The 17,643-nt window shown below is 35.5% G+C and overlaps 2 protein-coding genes across 7 annotated transcripts; one reads left to right on the top strand and one right to left on the bottom strand.

Moving 5' to 3' along the window:
• The first annotated feature begins 422 nt into the window (after positions 1 to 422).
• On the top strand, positions 423 to 11,964 carry LOC145037375 (putative phosphoinositide phosphatase SAC9). Of its 5 annotated transcripts, none has more exons than XM_078986021.1 (17): positions 435 to 568; positions 1,132 to 1,190; positions 1,294 to 1,359; positions 1,680 to 1,790; positions 2,707 to 2,780; positions 2,884 to 3,482; positions 4,288 to 4,420; positions 4,498 to 5,696; positions 6,534 to 6,641; positions 6,764 to 6,934; positions 7,035 to 7,277; positions 7,382 to 7,768; positions 7,900 to 8,643; positions 9,313 to 9,513; positions 10,076 to 10,528; positions 10,915 to 11,139; positions 11,484 to 11,964. In XM_078986021.1, the coding sequence occupies exons 5-17, from the start codon at positions 2,768 to 2,770 to the stop codon at positions 11,766 to 11,768; spliced, it is 4,761 nt and encodes a 1,586-aa protein (XP_078842147.1). In that variant the 5' UTR covers positions 435 to 568; positions 1,132 to 1,190; positions 1,294 to 1,359; positions 1,680 to 1,790; positions 2,707 to 2,767; the 3' UTR covers positions 11,769 to 11,964. The 5 variants fall into 5 exon arrangements, with proteins under 5 accessions (XP_078842149.1, XP_078842148.1, XP_078842147.1 ...); XM_078986020.1 differs by having other exon boundaries at positions 1,112 to 1,190; XM_078986022.1 differs by lacking the exon at positions 1,132 to 1,190 and having other exon boundaries at positions 425 to 568.
• Positions 11,965 to 14,568: 2,604 nt separating this feature from the next.
• LOC145037374 (uncharacterized) lies at positions 14,569 to 17,384 on the bottom strand. Of its 2 annotated transcripts, none has more exons than XM_078986019.1 (5): positions 17,207 to 17,384; positions 15,486 to 16,381; positions 15,277 to 15,399; positions 14,945 to 15,094; positions 14,569 to 14,867 (listed from the first exon to the last, which is right to left on the bottom strand). In XM_078986019.1, exons 2-5 carry the CDS (start codon positions 16,272 to 16,274, stop codon positions 14,733 to 14,735), a joined length of 1,197 nt encoding a protein of 398 aa, XP_078842145.1. In that variant the 5' UTR covers positions 16,275 to 16,381; positions 17,207 to 17,384; the 3' UTR covers positions 14,569 to 14,732. The 2 variants fall into 2 exon arrangements, with proteins under 2 accessions (XP_078842145.1, XP_078842144.1); XM_078986018.1 differs by having other exon boundaries at positions 15,486 to 16,378.
• Positions 17,385 to 17,643: the final 259 nt, after the last annotated feature.

Here is a 17,643-nt window from a genome sequence, read left to right as displayed (position 1 = left end):
AGAGAGAGAGAGAGAGAGAGAGAGAGAGAGAGAGAGAGAGAGAGGGGATGAGAGAGAAGGGGGAGGGCTCTGGTGTGGTTGGTAGAGAGAGAGATGGGGTTAGCTTTTGCATTAATATTTATAAAATAAAAATATGAAAAATACAAAAAAGGAAATTTAAAGGGCAAAACAATCAATTCAAGTGCTACATGGACAAAAATACAAAAACTTGTTAAGTTTAGGATTAAAAACCCATAAAAACATTGATTTTGGACATTTTCTGCAAGCCGAAAACTTTTTTAACCCCATTCATGGATTTTTACAAACCGCAAGGACCGAATTTGCAGTTTTGTCTTTATATTTTAATAGAGAGCATGTTAGATTTGGTTGTGAATGGTATAGTTGTAAAAAGTTGTGTTTGGAAGAGTGAGAACTATTTATTTAATGTTTTAATAGTAGTCTACGGTCTTCCTCCGGAAACCATCGCGCCCTCCCTCTCTCCCTGGGTCCTCCGTCTGTGCGAATCAGTTCCCGTCGTGGCCGCCGACAGCATCTCTTTCATTCTTCGTCTGCATCACCTCTTTCTAAGGTATCTTTATGCTTACTTCATGTAGATCGTTGCTTAAGCAATATGTATGTTTCGATTCCATAGCTAGTGATTATCAGCTTAAATATTCCTGATCTCGCAGCTTGAGAATTAAAGTATGTTATTTCTAATAAGTTCGACTTAGGTGACTATACTTTCGGATTTCTAGAAACTTTTCCTGGCAAAATTTCGAAATGTGAAGTAGTTTTGTCCATTGCGTACCAAATACAATCCCCCAGTTTATTGTTAGAAAACCTAGATATGTTTCGTATACATATTTCTAATTTCTTATTCCAGATTTCAAGTGATTAAGTGAATCAATTTCTGCTCCATTTGATTTTCTTATATTTCTGATTTTCTGAGTTTCTCCATAACAACCACCGATCAAGGAATGACAGCCAGTGAATCGAGTTTGACTGCTTCTCTTTCTCACGATTCCAGAAAACTGAAATTGATTCTTGCCCTTCTTCTTTTCGATTTTCAGTTTATTTTTCTTGAAAATAAGATGAAATCTCGATTCTTGCTCTTCTTATTTTCGATTTCCAGTTTCTTTTTCTTGAAAATAGATGAAATCGAGAGTAGACTCTGTGTATGAGAGTATCTGACCTTATCATTGTGAATATCTGTAAGTTATACTTTCTAGCATTCTTGAAATTTCTGATTATTTTGTGCAATTCGTTTTTTAGTAAAATATATCTTTTTTAACTTCGCTATTTTATTCTGTGTAGAATCAGAATATCTGAGTATAGACCTTCTGAATCTGATTATGAATCACTACCTTCTGATTGTGAATTGTAAGTCAGTCTTCTCCAATTCTTTGGAGATGATTTCTTATCTGTCTTATATTTTTTAATTACTTGGAAATTGGAATTGGTTTCTTTTCTTCATTGCATTTTCTTATCTCTTAGTTTCAATTTTATTTTTTTCTTTAGTATGTTGGGTATCTGTTTGTTGTTAGCCTCTTATTACTGAACAATCTAATTAAACTCAAAGATGATATATGCATAAGTTTTTAAAGTAAATAAATTCTGCTGATGTACAAGAAAACGATGAACTGTTTTTTAAATGAGCAAGAATAGTGGGACTGATAGCTATACATTTTTTCTTTTTACAGGTATAAAACTAAATTAGCTTATATAAAGATTGGCTATGGATTGATAAGACTTGAAGATATTTCTAGACGGGTTGAGATCATATTGTGTGTTGTTTTTGTTGTTCAAAGAAGGTGTGGAATTTGGAATCATATTTTTCTTTGACAATCTAAATCTTTTATATTGGTTTTAAGACAGATTTACCCCTGTTGGCAATTTTCAATACTGAAGATGTTCTTTATTATATGTATAACAAGGATCTTTTATTGGCTTTAAGACAGATTTACCCCTGTTATTAACAAATATGATCCCTGTATCTCTTGGACCTTTTATGATATATATATATATATATATATATATTAATTTACAGGGACCACATCTTTAAGATTGTGTGAAAACTTTTTTTTAAATGCATTACTTAAAACAGTTATTAAAATGAAAGTTTGTTGCTATAATAGACACAAACATCAAAGTAAATCTGTATTTAGCCCAATAAAGGAGAAAACACAAAATGTAGCAATGTCCTTTTGTTTGTTTCTCAAATGTAGCGTCTTACTTTACCTATATCTTTTAATAACATATTTTTGTATTTAAAATGGGTTATTTTTATAGCAATGTGTGTTTTTATTTTTCAACCTAAGTTTCCAAAGGGGCCCGTTTTTTTGTTTTGCCCCGGGCCTCAAATTATCTTGGACCAAACAAACATATGAACATATGTGATTATGCATGCCATTATGGTCCTCACAACAGATGAAGTCCATAACCTGCTTTGTTGGTAGATTATGTATCTAATCTGTAGGTGATGTAGTTTTTGTTGTAGCTATCGTGCTTTCACATATATAGTTAATTTTGTCTGAAGATTTCAAGCAAGAAATGTAATATAACCATAATGATCCACTTAAAATCATATAGCTGTATGTTGATTTTTTTCATCTTTGACAGTATCTTCTCTCGCATATCCATTTTTTTTTTAAATGAGAGGAGAGGACTATAGCTCATCATTGTATTAGTATATTTATTTTTAATCGGATTGTATCTTATCTCCAATAGGATTCACGAGGCTTAACGAAGTCATCAACATCTAAGGGGAGGGTAGACGCTACGTGAGATCATGGAATCACCTGGTTAGTCCTTTGAAAGCTTTGGCAGTTTCATCACTTGATTTGGTGATTGGTTTTGTGAAGAAAGTCATATGATGGATTCTGAGTCTTGCGTTTTATCTTGCAGCTGGTGGATTGCGGGATACATCTGTTGTTGTTGTTACACTTGATACGAGTGAGGTATATATAATTGTGAGTTTGTCTTCTAGGAATGACACTCAAGTGATCTATATTGATCCGACAACTGGGTCTCTTAGACATGAGCAGAAGGTGGGTTATGATGTTTTTAATTCCGAAGATGAGGCATTAAACTACATCACAAATGGTTCAAGGTCGATTTACAAGACTATAACCTATGGCAGAGCCATATTAGGTTATGCAGTGCTTGGGAGCTTCGGCTTGCTGCTTGTTGCAACAAAGTTGAATGCTAGCATTCCAAATTTGCCTGGTGATGGGTGTGTGTACACTGTTAGTGAGAGCCAATGGATCAAAATCTTACTTCAAAACCCCCAACCCCAAGGGAAAGGAGAAGTAAAGAATATTCAAGAACTTGCTGAACTTGATATTGATGGAAAACACTACTTTTGTGAAACAAGGGATATAACACGACCTTTTCCAAGTCATGCTTCTGTTCGAGACCCCGATGAGGAATTCGTTTGGAATGGGTGGTTCTCGAGTCCTTTCAGACGAATTGGTCTGGAGCAACACTGTGTCATTTTACTGCAGGTATTAATTTCTTTCTTATCGCATCACCTACTACAACATTGTACTACTACCCATATAGCATTGTCATCAGATGCAAAACAGTGGTAGATTTTCAAAGTATGCTTGAACCGGAATTAGGGCTCTAGATGTTATGCTATAACTGGAATTAGGGCTCAAAACAAATGATTACCTGATACTGGAATGTCTAATGAATTTAAAAGCTTTCTACCTAGTTTTCTCCCAAGGAAACAAAATAAAACCTTACTAACTCCTTTAGAAACTGATCAGCTATCATCATAGCCTACTTAATTGTGCTAAATGACTAGAATACCCCTGCTGGCCAAAAGTCATGATTCTAATTGCACAATATTATTGTCTTCTTCTTCTTCTTCTTCTTGTGTAGGGATTTCCATCCGATATGCTTGCTACACTTCCAATCTTTTCCAAAATCACATAAGGGGCAAGTTTCGGACTATTATTAACAACTAACAACCGTTAAGCTTTAAAAATACTTTTTCTCCCGCCATAAACTCTACCACTTTCCTCCCTAAATTTGCGTTTTGAAGTTGCGTATTTGGCTCATCCAGTACTCTAGATCTCGCTCTAAATAATAATCGTTGCTTTATGAATTTCACAACAAGACTAAAGGAGAGCAGATTACTGTTTTGGTTTATCAGATATTGTTGCAAACACTAGTCTTAAATTTCATTATTTTAAGCAGTCAATACTCAACTGACAATTTGTGTAAATTTAATTAACTCATGGTTAGCATGTTAGATCTACAGAGTATTTATTACATACATACATGTATGTCAATTTGTTACAGGGATTTGCAGAATGTCGAAGTTTCGGAAGCTTAGGTCAGCAAGAAGGAATTGTTGCTCTTATAGCTCGTCGAAGCAGGCTTCATCCTGGCACTCGATACCTAGCAAGGGGCATAAATTCTTGTTACAGCACAGGTACAGTCGATGTGAATACAAACACACTACACTACACACCACATAACATATCTTGTATTAATTATATTGTAATGTAGGCAATGAAGTTGAGTGTGAGCAAGTTGTATGGGTCCGGAAAAGGGCTGGTCAAAGTGTGGGTTTCAACTCGTATTTATGGAGACGAGGCACTATTCCCATCTGGTGGGGTGCAGAACTGAAGATGACAGCTGCAGAAGCAGAAATTTATGTTGCAGAGCGTGATCCATATAAAGGAAGTGCAGAGTATTACCAGAGACTAAGTAAGAGATACGATAAACGAGATAGGCAAAAGAAAAGTCCATTGGTTCCAATTGTGTGCATTAACCTGCTAAGGAATGGAGAAGGGAAATCAGAAGCCATTCTGGTTCATCATTTTGAAGAATCTATGAATCACATCCGATCAAGCGGAAAACTTGCCAACACTAGGGTTCTGTTAATAAATTATGACTGGCATGCGACCATCAAATTAAAGGGGGAGCAACGAACCATCGAAAGACTGTGGTCCCTCCTAAAAGCACCAACAATATCCATAGACATTTCTGAAGGGGATTATTTGCCATCTCGTCAGAGGATGAAGGATGTTCAAGGTGAAGTGATTTATAATGATGATGACCCTGTTGGTGCCTTCTGCTTACGCTCACATCAGAATGGAATCATACGCTTCAACTGTGCGGATTCTTTGGATCGAACAAATGCCGCCAGCTATTTTGGTGCCCTTCAGGTTTTCACAGAGCAGTGTAGGCGCCTAGGAATATCTCTCGACACTGACTTGGCTATTGGTTATCAATCAGCTAACAACTATGGTGGATATACCGCACCTTTGCCCCCTGGATGGGAAAAACGATCTGATGCTGTAACTGGAAAATCATATTACATCGATCACAATACCAGGACCACCACTTGGAATCACCCATGTCCAGATAAACCTTGGAAACGTTTTGACATGACCTTTGAGGAGTTCAAAAGGTCTACAATCTTGTCACCCGTTTGTCTGCTGGCTGACCTTTTTCTGCTAGCTGGTGATATTCATGCCACAATCTACACTGGATCTAAAGCAATGCATAGTCAGATTCTTAGTATATTTACTGACGAACCTGGAAAGTTCAAGCAGTTTTCTGTCGCACAGAATGTGAAAATCACGTTGCAGAGAAGATATAAAAACGCAATTGTTGATAGCTCTCGTCAGAAGCAGTTAGAGATGTTCCTTGGACTACGCCTTTTCAAGCATCTTCCATCACTACCACTCCAACCTTTACATGTATGTAAATTTCAACTTTTTTTTTTTGTCATAACTAGTATATGCATGATAAAAGAAATTGACAAATAACTGACAGACTAATATTAATAACAAAGTAACTAATTGATGTCCCGATTTAAGGGCTGGGCTGCTTAGTGTAGAATATTTCTAATATCCTGAAAACAAATGCCCCTTTGTTAAATTCATGCTTTTTTTTACACTGCATATGTATCACACTCTCTCTAACACTTGGATCAATTTACGAATATCATTTGCTTGTAGTCGGGTGTTTTTTGGAGCCAATGATGTCTGTTGATGTTCTTCATCATCATATGTGTATGGATACTGTTCGACAGGCTTTTTGGCTATTAGGGCATTTTGAAATTATGTTTAGGGCTTCCACAAACAATACTGTGTCTGTGTGAGATTCCACAAATTAGATCACCCTGTATTTAAGTATTATACATTTTCTAATCATCTTGATTATCTTTACTGTATTCTATTGAAGCCGTCTCCTGCTTTTACCTTGTATGAAAGAAACTGACCTCATAATTTCTTAGTAGATTAGAGTTGATTAGCTTAATCTCAGAAGAAAAACCTTACATTTAGTTGGCTTGACTTATTTTCTGAATTTGGAATCTCAGTTTGTTATGGTTTTGAATGTATAAAACTTATAAGCATAGATTTTTTCTACAAATTCATTGTATATTTGAGAAGCCAATTCTTAGAAATAGAATGCGAAAAATGGTTTTTGGATTGCATATCTGTGGCTTTAATGTAGTAATTGTTAGTCGTCGTTTCAAAGCTGCAATAGAGCATGAGTTGATATTTATTATTATTATTATTTTGCTCTGCTAGGTGCCAAGTAGACCATTTGGTTGTGTTCTGAAGCCGGTTGCCAGCATTTTGCCGAGTTCTGATGACGGAGGCAGTCTTCTTAGCTTTAAGCAGAAAGACCTTATCTGGGTAACCATTCCATAACATGTAACACTTCCTAATGCTTAATATATATATATATATATATATATATATATATATATATATATATATATATATATATAAAATCTTACTTTTTTTGTGGTGTACAGGTTTGTCCACAGGCAGCAGATGTCATGGAAGTGTTTATCCATCTTGGAGAGCCTTGTCATGTTTGTCAGCTTCTTCTAACAATTTCACATGGTGCAGATAGTTCAACATATCCATCAAGAGTTGATGTGAGAACTGGACGTGATCTAGATGGGCTTAAACTTGTTGTGGAGGTCTGTCTGGCTCATCTCTCCCAAATCAGGCTAATTCCTAAAGTTAAAATAGTAGTAGTAGTAGCATAACGAAGGTTTTTGTGGTTGTGGTTGTGTGCAGGGAGCCTCTATTCCTGAGTGTGCTAATGGGACAAGCATTGTGATACCCATACCAGGAGCTGTGAGTGATGAGGATATGGCTGTGACAGGAGCAGGTGCACGTGTACATGACCAAGATACAACCAAGCTTCCATTTTTATATGATTTTGAAGAACTGGAGGGCGAATTGGATTTTCTAACTCGTGTGGTTGTACTCACATTCTATCCTGCTGTGTCAGCCAGAACCCCTATCACACTTGGTGAGGTACCGAACATTGCTGCTAACCTCAGTTTATTTGTTCCGAGGTTTTTTCATTCTGTGATGTTGATTGCATTGCTGTTTTGGTTGGGTTATGTAACAACTAACAGGTAGAGATACTTGGAATTTCTCTTCCATGGAGAGACCTTTTTGCTTCTGATATGAGGTTATGGGAACATATCAATAAAATCAAAACCATTACCAATACCAACCCTCTGCCATCATCTGATGCAAACAGCAATCCCTTTTCTACTGATGACAATTCACTAAAATCCAAAAATTCCAGTACCTGGGTGGACCTGTTATCGGGTGATGACATTATATCCATTTCACAACCAGTGCAACAAACTGCTTTACATGATCCATTTCTCAACCCGTTTCATGATGATGATGAAGCAAGTGAGCCTCCTTCTCCTAAGGTCTCTGTACCTGTGCCAACTGAAAGTGGTTCACAACAGTATATAAGTTGTTTTAAGACGATGACTCGCTCACACGTGGTAGGTTGTTATTTCCTCAATTTTCATATAGCTACCTTTTGTCCCACATTGGTAGTTTGGGTTTCGATAGATGAATCCCTTACTTATTATTGAGGTGATTTTTTAGAAATGAGTGGTTTTAAACATTGCAGGCTAAGAAATTAGGGTTTGTAGAAGCCATGAAACTAGAAATAGAACGTCTTGGGCTGAATCTATCTGCTGCCGAAAGGGATAGAGCTTTATTGTCTATTGGCATCGATCCGGCTTCTATAAATCCAAATGCACTGCTTGAAGAATCTTACATAGCTTCATTATGCCGGGCTGCAAACGCCCTTGCACTTGTTGGTCACACTTATTTAGAAGATAAAAGTGGTGGTGCTATTGGGCTTGGTGGTATTGCTACTGATGACATCGATATCGATTTCTGGAATATTAATAAAATCGGGGAAGGTTGTTGTGGGGGATCGTGTCAGGTTCGTGCCGAAGCTTTAACATCAACATCAACATCAACATCGACATCAACATCTTCCATGTTTTCGTGCTCCGAGTGTCGGCGCAAAGTTTGCAGAGGTTGTTGTGCTGGTAAAGGAGCTCTTCTTCTTCTTGGTCAAGGAGATGGCCGTTCAGATGGGGGTGGTGTTATTTGTAAGTTGTGTTGTCATGATACACTTCTTGATGCTCTCATTCTGGACTATGTTAGAGTTTTACTCACCCACCGAAGAAACACCCGCTGTGACCTTGCTGCTTACAAAGCTTTCCATCAAGTCTTGGGACCAAAAACAATGATGAAGCCCCAGCCTGTGTCTCACAACCATGGAACAAATAAGCTCAACCACCAGTTACTCAAAGGACAGGAATCATTAGCTGAATACCCATCTGGCAGCATTTTACACTCGGTAATCTTTATTTCTTACTCTGTTATTCATTGCTAATCACCTGCACCACCTCATTACTACTACTCCTACTCCTACTCCTACTCTTAGGGATGTTTTGGTTTCTACAACGTTTTCTCAAGGACTGAATTATTATATCTGCAAATGAAATTCAATAACAACTTATTTATTTTTGTTCATTATAAATATGTGTACTTGAATTCTTAGTTTTATTTATTTCAGTATAAATATACTGAGGGTATTTTGGTCTCCTAATAAAAAATGAAGAACGGAATTGATTTTCTACCATCCCCTGGCCCTAGGAAAGGTGAATGGTTCTTGAATCATTCTGATGGAATTGAATTCCGCTAATGTGGCAACCAAACACGCTATCGAATAGAATATCAGATTCCACTTTGGTTGGACTTCAAACCAAACATGTCCTTACAAAAATGAAGTTATTTTTTCTTATTATAGGCTTCACTTCATTACCAGTAGGTCAGGTTTCAAAAATTCAAACTTATGATATATATATATATATATATATATATATATATATATATATATATCATTTGTAGTCAAATTGTTATGTTTGTGGTCAATAAATAAAGGAGTATATAGGATACTAGCTACCCAAAGGCAAACTGCAAAAGAGCTATAGCTAAATTTATTTTGTATTTTGAGTTTTGTTAGGTTGAATCGGCACCAGGTTCAGCACCACTGTTGTCGCTGCTAGCACCTTTGGATAGTGATGTATCGGATGAGTCATACTGGAAAGCTCCTCATACCACCTCTTCTGTTGAGTTTGTTGTTGTTCTTGGCAATCTTTCCAAGGTCTCAGGCGTTATCCTTGTTGTTAGTCCTTGTGGCTATTCCATATCTGATTCCCCTACTGTAAGTAAATTTATGCTTAAGATGTTAGTTTAGTGCTGTTTTCACACAGCAAAAAGATTTTAAAAAATAGTTTTAATATCTTTCCAATTATGTTATTCCATTTAAGTTTCAAACAAATTGTTAAGCACATTAAATAGACCCAAAAATAACAGTCACCTGCAATTGAATAACTAACTATCCTTATAGAAATGTTTTTATTTTTATTTTTCGAAAATAATGTTATTGAAGTGTACTATGAATTTAAGCTCCAGAAACAAGGGTCACCTGCAGTTGACAAGTCGTTTAGTTTGCACAGAAAAAAGATCTTAGATAGTAACTTTAATATTATTTTTTTATTAAAGTGTGGTGTAATATGAATTTGAAAAGAAAATGTTAAGCAGGACAGAAACAAGTGTCAGTTGTATCGCAGCGAAAAAGATTTAAATAGTGCAAGAATAAGTTTAATATCTGTAGAATTATGTTATCGAAATGTAGAAGTATGAATTGAAGCTCCAAAAAGCACCTAGAAACGGTTATCTGAGGAAAAACAGTTGAGATTTGAATTTAAGTAAATTTTATGCAGGTGCAAATATGGGCAAGCAACAAAATACAGAAGGAAGAAAGAAGAATTATGGGAAAATGGGATGTTGGATCACTCCTGACATCTTACCCTGAGCTATGTGGGCCTGAAAAACCTGGTAATGGCAACCAAGTTCCAAGGCACATTGAGTTTTCGTTTAAGAATCCCGTTGGTTGTCGCATGATCTGGATTAAACTAAGTATTCAAAAAGCAGGCTCAAGCTCAAGCTCTGTAAATTTTGACCTTCTATCCTTGGATGAAAATCCTTTCTCGGACTACAATAGGCGTTCCTCTTTAGGAGGACCATTGGAAACGGATCCGTGTTTGCATGCTAAAAGAATTATTGTGGTTGGAAATCCAGTGAAAACATCAGATATTTCATCTGCAAAAACTTCTACTGACCACATTAGCCTCAAAAACTGGTTGGATAAACCTCCACCCCTCAACAGATTCAAGGTATTATTTACTTACAACTGCCCTGCCCTATTTTATTGGAATCAAACTTAACCAATAGAATGGTTTTTTTCCCATTCCATCATGGCTTTTTCATGATTTTAATTATATTTTACTAGAAAAAATATATTTTTATTAGGTTATTTGGGTTTTATTGTGCTTAAAATAATATTTTATCTTTGTAAATAAAGAATTCATTCATTATATATATATATATATATATATATATATATATATATATATATATATATATATATATATATATATATAGTGTTAGAATTGTCACTTGAAAAGTTTTGTTACTGAGAGAGAGGGTCATGCTTTGTTACTTGTTACTATGATGATGATGATGATGATGATGATGATGATGATGATGATGCATGTTGCAGGTTCCAGTTGAGGGTGAGAGGTTGATTGAGAATGAGCTGGTGTTGGAACAATATATGTCTCCAGCCTCACCAATGCTGGCAGGATTCCGCCTTGATGGCTTTTCTGCAATAAAACCTCGAGTTACCCATTCACCTTCATCTCATGATCATCATCATCTATCAGCTTTTTGGGAAAATAGATTTATATCTGCACCCGTACTATACATTCAAGTATCCGCTTTACAGGTATTTACTTTCTATCTATCTATCTATCTATCTATCTGTAAACTCTAAACTCCCCACATCAACATGCACTAGCTGTTGGCTGTTGCTGCCTGTGGGTGGGGGGACATTGTGCATTATTTTGTTTTTTATAGCACCCTACTTTTATTTCTTCATATTACTTGCAACATTTTAAAACTTATAAAACTACCCAACAACACAGTTAACAACAATTAATTATGACAATATTATCTATCTATCCATCCAAGTATTTTTCAAAGATAATGTCCAAATAATAATAATAATATAATTGGGCCATGCCTTAACAATAACTAAATTAATAAATTGAACATTGTATGTGTGTGTAGGAGAATCAGAACATGGTGGTAGTTGCAGAATACCGGTTACCAGAGGTGAAGGGTGGGACCCCCATGTACTTTGATTTTCCTAGACCTGTCAACAGTCGGCGAATCTGTTTTAGACTATTTGGGGATGTTACATCATTTGCAGATGATCCCACAGATCAGGATGATTCTGATTTGAAAGGTCGCCCCCCATTGGCCACAGGGCTCTCTTTATCCAACCGAATTAAGCTTTACTACTATGCTGATCCCTATGAGCTTGGGAAATGGGCTAGCCTTTCTGCTGTTTAACTTGCTTCTATCTTCTTTGTCCCTAGAAAAAAATTCATCTCATTCATTGCTGTAATGTTGTGTAAATTTCTTTATTTTTTTGTGTTTCTGTTTGCTGGGATTTATCTTATTAAGGCTGGAGTTGTAATTGGTTTCGTCTGTTTTCCTCCCAACTCCAATTGTGAGGTTTGCTTAAATTGGGCGATTCTATTTCAAATTGACATCTGATCGTACCTCTGGAGGATTCTAGGGTCACGTAAGAATATTATTTTTTATGTTTGCACAAGCTTCTAATTGATTTTAAAGGCTTGTGCGAAGTGGAAAAATGGACCCTCTATACATTTTAGGCGTGATAGTGAGAGAAAACTGAAAGGTGAATTAAAGTAGTTAAGAATAAACATGCAAAATTAATAAAGGGGAAAATATGAAACTTTTGGAAACCAAAATTGAAACATGTGGTAGATTCTGAAGCATGAAACATCAATCTTCTGAAAGTGTAATTTGATGTCTAATGAGAGAGAAAACATGAAGGTGAAAATGTTAACGATTGTTGGGTGGTCGTTTTGGCAAAAAGACATTTCTAAACTGGTTGAATCAGATTTTTAGTGTGAATAATAAGAAGTCAAATTCTTAGAATTTTGAAAACTGAATTATATACACTTCATGATTAGAATATGAATAAATTCGTTTGTTGATTTTCAAAATCAATTTGAATAATGAAAATGCTAAAATATTATAAAACTATATAGAAATATATTTCGGTTCATATAGAAATTTTACTAAATTAATTTGTAAATTATCAAAATAGTTGAAATTGTAAGTTAGATTTATATTGTGAGTGTTAAAATTGAAATATTTACAGTTAAGATTCATAATGTGAATATGGACAGACCAGTGTTTTTGTGTGTGTTATTTTTTTATTGTAACGTTTAAATCCATAAATATAAGTCAAAACTTAGTGAGTTCTCCTAAAATACCCCACACAATAATACACATACAATGCATGCACACATGAACCTATAGATTGACTGGACCATCTCGAAAAAGCTACAATACACCTAGACTACTCTCCTAAGCCTACAACATATAATTGGACCGCTCCCTTACAATCTAACCGGACTGCCTTGCAAGACCTACAGTACACCTGGACCGTTTAGGTATGTTGGACTACAGCACAAAGCAGAACCGTTTCAACCCAACCACAATATGTCGATATATACAAACAGATAAAACAATAACCAACAAAGCACAAGTAATCATAATAGATCTACAAATCTAATAGATCACTACATCATACCAACATCCTACTGAGAAAACTCACCTCGTAGTCTAGCAGATAAACAATACAACTCACACGAATCCAAAAACTGGTACTACGAGTCACCTATACAACAAACAGGGAACAATCCCTCAATCTACAACCCAAAAACCCTAAAGTTGGCTAAAAGTCAAATTGACCAAAAATCAACAATCAAAAGTCCATCATCCGGTCACCACATTGTGGCCAAGCATTTGCCATGCCGTGGTGGCCTCACGACAAAGCAGTCGCGAAAACCACCTATCAACACGTCGTAGTGGCTAAACCTCCACGTCGTAGAAACTGATCTGACTAGCTTAATGCTTTAAGCTCTTAATCCTTCAAGCTACTCATTCATACTTTCCAAAAGATTTTCTTACACCCCATGAGTCATAAAAGTCGAATTATGTTGTCTTATATGTGATAGGTGAAGAAGAAGAGATGGGACGAAGAGAGGAAAGAGTAAAGCATGCCCTAGATTAAGAAGAAAGCAAGAGGCTGAGATCAAGTGTGAATAGAGCATGAGAAGACAAGATTGGTGATAGAGAAAGCGGAAAGAACAAAGCAGCAAAGTGTGAATACATAAAAACATATATATGATAGAACTCACTAGACCTATGGTCTGATGTTGTAGATATTTTTATTTTTTTTGCAGATTCATGTAGCAGCTGTTGTGCTACCTGTTGTACATGACATTGTAGAAACATAAAGACCGGACTAGAAGTAGTTTTTATTTTTAGTATACATTGTAAATTATGTTTATGATTTTTATTGGGGATTTAGGACGAATATAATAAAAAGTGGATTGTTATCACAATCTTTAAATACCCAAATCTTATCTAAAAAAATCCCACCTGATGAAGATAAAACAACCTGTACGGAACATCAACATCACCAAAAAAAAAAAAAAAAAAAAAAAACATATTGACAGTGAAAATCAGGAAAATTCCGTTAGTGTTCAGTTTGTTTAGAAGATTTCCGGATCGTAGATGAAGCAAAAGAGGGATGTAAATACAAGACTGTTTTCTGCCACGGCTAGACCTTCACAATACATGTCCAATTTGCATAGCTTCTAATGAATCCGTGTTATCATTTTCAACACCAACAGGATCTTCAAAGAACGAGAACGGTTCCTCCCGACAACTTTCTGTAACTCTCCCTTGGTCTTTTAACAACCTTTTCCAATCAACATCATCAAAACCGACACCGACACCAACACCGGGTACTCAAAACACAAACACTTATTTGATAATAGACAAGCCAAACAACAGAAGTGGTAAGTTTGTATAGTGACAATAACTTTTAAATTCTATTTTTTTGCTCAAAAATAGAATGAAAAATAAAATGTTGTTGGATATGGTTTAAATCTTGGTACAAAAAATAACATATATATAAAAATCTCAATTCAATTTTCGATAATATAGCAAATAATGATTACATAACCAAACAAGAGTTATAATTTAGAAACAAACACCATTTGTGTAACTCCATATTTTTAACCATTACCATCCAAATCGGTAAAAGAAAAAACACAACAAAAACTGCTTGATAACACAAGCTGTAATTCGTTTACAGATAAGGATTTGGAAAAATTAAAAATCCTAGGTAAAAACCAAAGAGAGTTTTGATATTTAACGAAAACAGTAAAAGTATCAGTAAATAAATGTTTGTAAAGCTTTACAGACTTTTTATACGGAAAATTTCTCCTTCATGCGCGATATAAGTTTAAACTTTTCTTCAGCCTCAACCTGCTGCCTCATGTCAGATCCGGAGGCTCTATCTGGGTGAAAGCTCAGTAATGCCCTCTTATAAGCTACACGCACCTGAAATAGAAATAGAAAATTGATCTCTTGTGCAAAAGACAGACTTAAATTCCCTTGAAATTGAAATAAAAACATACCTCATTAGATGATGCGCAAGGACCTTCACCAACTTGGATGCCTAAACCACGCAATAATGAAGCCATATCAGGACACATGATTTCCAGCTTCTGAAGCTCTTGTCTAATTTCCATGCGGTATTCTTCTTTCAAATTCATATTTTCCTCATCCTGTCAAACAGTCAACAAATACTATTATTTTCTATGATTTTTTGTATTATGTCTAGCCCTGATTGAATATACAAAAATACCACTTTTTTCTCCCACTTAGAAAACTAGGATTAAACGAAGGTTCAAATAAATATTTATCAACCACTTAGTTCTTGTGCGAGTATGTATATGATGGTTTCAACCTTTTTTTGAGTTTGACGGATTTCTTCGACACGTTGCTTTTGTCTTCTCTCCATGTCTAATAAACGCAAGCTTTCGGCTTTTCTTCTTTTTTGCAGACGACGCAACTGCTGAGCTTCTTCTGCCTGTGAAACAAAAGAAAGAAAGAAAGAAAGAGATGATATGTTGATTTTATGTTAAGCAGTTTGAGTAAAAACAAAGATGTGCCTACCTGGATCTTTAAGGCTATTTTCCTGGCTGACAATTCTTGCTCTAATGCCCGCTTGTATTCATCAGTCTGTTTAAGCTTTTCACGTTGATCAATAATAGAGTTCTCAACGCTGACATCATCACTCTCCTCCTCATTACCATTACTACTACAAACACAAGTGTCCGGAAACTGATCTTGGTTTTTCTTGCCACCTGCTCCACACTCAACATCAAACATACTTGATTCACCACCAACATGACTTTTTCCTTCAACACTTGAATCTTGACCATGTTTTTGTTTTTGTTTGTTTTTGTTTATGTTGCCATAATCATCATTGTGTACATCACCTTTTCTCTTCAAAAAAGCTCTTTCCCACTCCTCCCTTAGTTTCCCAGAAGAATCCTCCATCAATTCACAATCAATATGTTCATCATCATCATCATCATCAAACCGAGTGCTTAAACTATAAGTTCTTTTCCCTTTTGATAACTTCAATGGAGAGATATTTTCTTCAACACCGGGATCATATCTCTTGCTGCTTGATGAAGCAACATTTTCAAAGTTTGTTTCACTCGGGATTTCATCATCATCATCATCTTCTTCTTCATCTTCATCTTCGTCTATGTAGATGTATGTCCTTGAAGGGCGATTCTTGTCATTTGTCAATCCACTTGAACCTCCTCCTCGTTTCTTTGCAAGACTCTCAAGCAGATCAATGTCGATTACGGTATTGAAATTATAAGTATCTACGTCTATCAAAACTACATTATCAGGCTCTAAATTATTCCTGCATCTTCTTAAGGCCTTCATCTCATCTATTTTCTTTAGCTATCACTATCCGCGTTTATGGAAACAGAATAAAGAATTTTCTTCACTTGGCCTGGCTGTAAATCACTCGTTTCTTGCATTTGTCACTGCTAATTGCAACATGTACACAAAATAATACATATTTAGACCAGATAAACACAAGAAACGATTTTTTGTCATCTTCCTATTGTAGAATTATAGACTTTTCAACTTTTATCTTATCATCACATTTTATCTACCCAATTATAGTAGTGGAATTTGAATGACATTGCTAGCCTATAACTGGGTATATATCCAGAGTATGATGCTGTAATAGGAATAAATAAGTAAGATGCTATAAAACAAATCAAGGGATGTAAGTTGCTATTTCTTGTATTTGAATAAATCAGAAAGCTACGTGACATCTAAAGGTTTTGCAAACTACTTTCATGACATAATCAAGAGCTATTTTGGTACATACAATGGATTATAACCCTAAAGATTCTACAAGCAAACAAATAACATTTTTATGGAGGCTGGATCTAGACGTACTTCAAATTAATCCACTTACATTTTACTTTTACATTATCTTCAGATTACTAAGCCATTACAAAATTTTGTTAAGCATAGCTTCTAATAATTGTACACATCTTAATAAGCCCTAATTCACCCCCATTCAATTACACTTGATAACGTCAGTATACTCGAATGAACCCCAATTTAAACTAGCCTACGTCTAGATAACTATAACGCCCATGAACACTACTGTTCATTTCTGTTAGAGCAGCGATCATTAAACAAACATGCAAAGCTAACAGGATTTCAAAAACCCAGAATACAAACCATGAATTCCACGAAAATCCAACTGGTATAAGCGCAAAACCCTAAATTGGCGACCTAAATCATGCATAACAACTTATAAAAAACTAAAATTGAGCATCGATTGTAATATTTACCTGGAGACGAATTCGTTTATGCACTTGTAGAATCGATCGCGCTAGAACCTAAATTCTTTGAGAAATAGTCGTGGAAAAACGAAAGAAAACGAAGAAACCCAAAAGGGGCGTGGAATTTCGAAACTAGACTTTCCAACCTCTTGGGGCAAAAAAAATACTTCTGCACACAAAAATACCGGTTCGCTGGGTTTGGATACCTTGGTTGAAAGGGTTTCTCTTACCGCGGTCCTGGATCGGGTTATAATGGACTAGAGCGGTATAGCGGGTCGTGCCTTCCTATTTTTATTTTCTATTATAAAATTATAGTATAATTTTAAAAGTTAGTTGACTAATCAAGACCAAAACAAAAGTTAAGTGATTAAATGAGTACAAAACCAAAAGTTCGATGACCTTTTAAAATGTAAAAAGAGTTAAGCGACCAAATAAATACAAAACTA

The sequence above is a fragment of the Lactuca saligna genome, chromosome 3, assembly GCF_052625555.1.
Source record: "Lactuca saligna cultivar CGN05327 chromosome 3, ASM5262555v1, whole genome shotgun sequence".
Lineage (NCBI taxonomy): Eukaryota > Viridiplantae > Streptophyta > Magnoliopsida > Asterales > Asteraceae > Lactuca > Lactuca saligna.
This window is presented reverse-complemented; position numbering and strand designations above follow the sequence as displayed.

Coding starts and splice junctions, on each gene's coding strand:
- LOC145037375 (XM_078986023.1), top strand. Junction 3,483..4,287: donor ACTGTGTCATTTTACTGCAG/GTATTAATTTCT, acceptor AATTTGTTACAG/GGATTTGCAGAATGTCGAAG. Junction 11,140..11,483: donor TTCAAGTATCCGCTTTACAG/GTATTTACTTTC, acceptor ATGTGTGTGTAG/GAGAATCAGAACATGGTGGT.
- LOC145037374 (XM_078986019.1), bottom strand. CDS start 16,274: ATGAAGGCCTTAAGAAGATGCAGGAATAATTTAGAGCCTGATAATGTA. Junction 15,400..15,485: donor AAATAGCCTTAAAGATCCAG/GTAGGCACATCT, acceptor TTTGTTTCACAG/GCAGAAGAAGCTCAGCAGTT. Junction 14,868..14,944: donor CTTGCGCATCATCTAATGAG/GTATGTTTTTAT, acceptor TTTCTATTTCAG/GTGCGTGTAGCTTATAAGAG.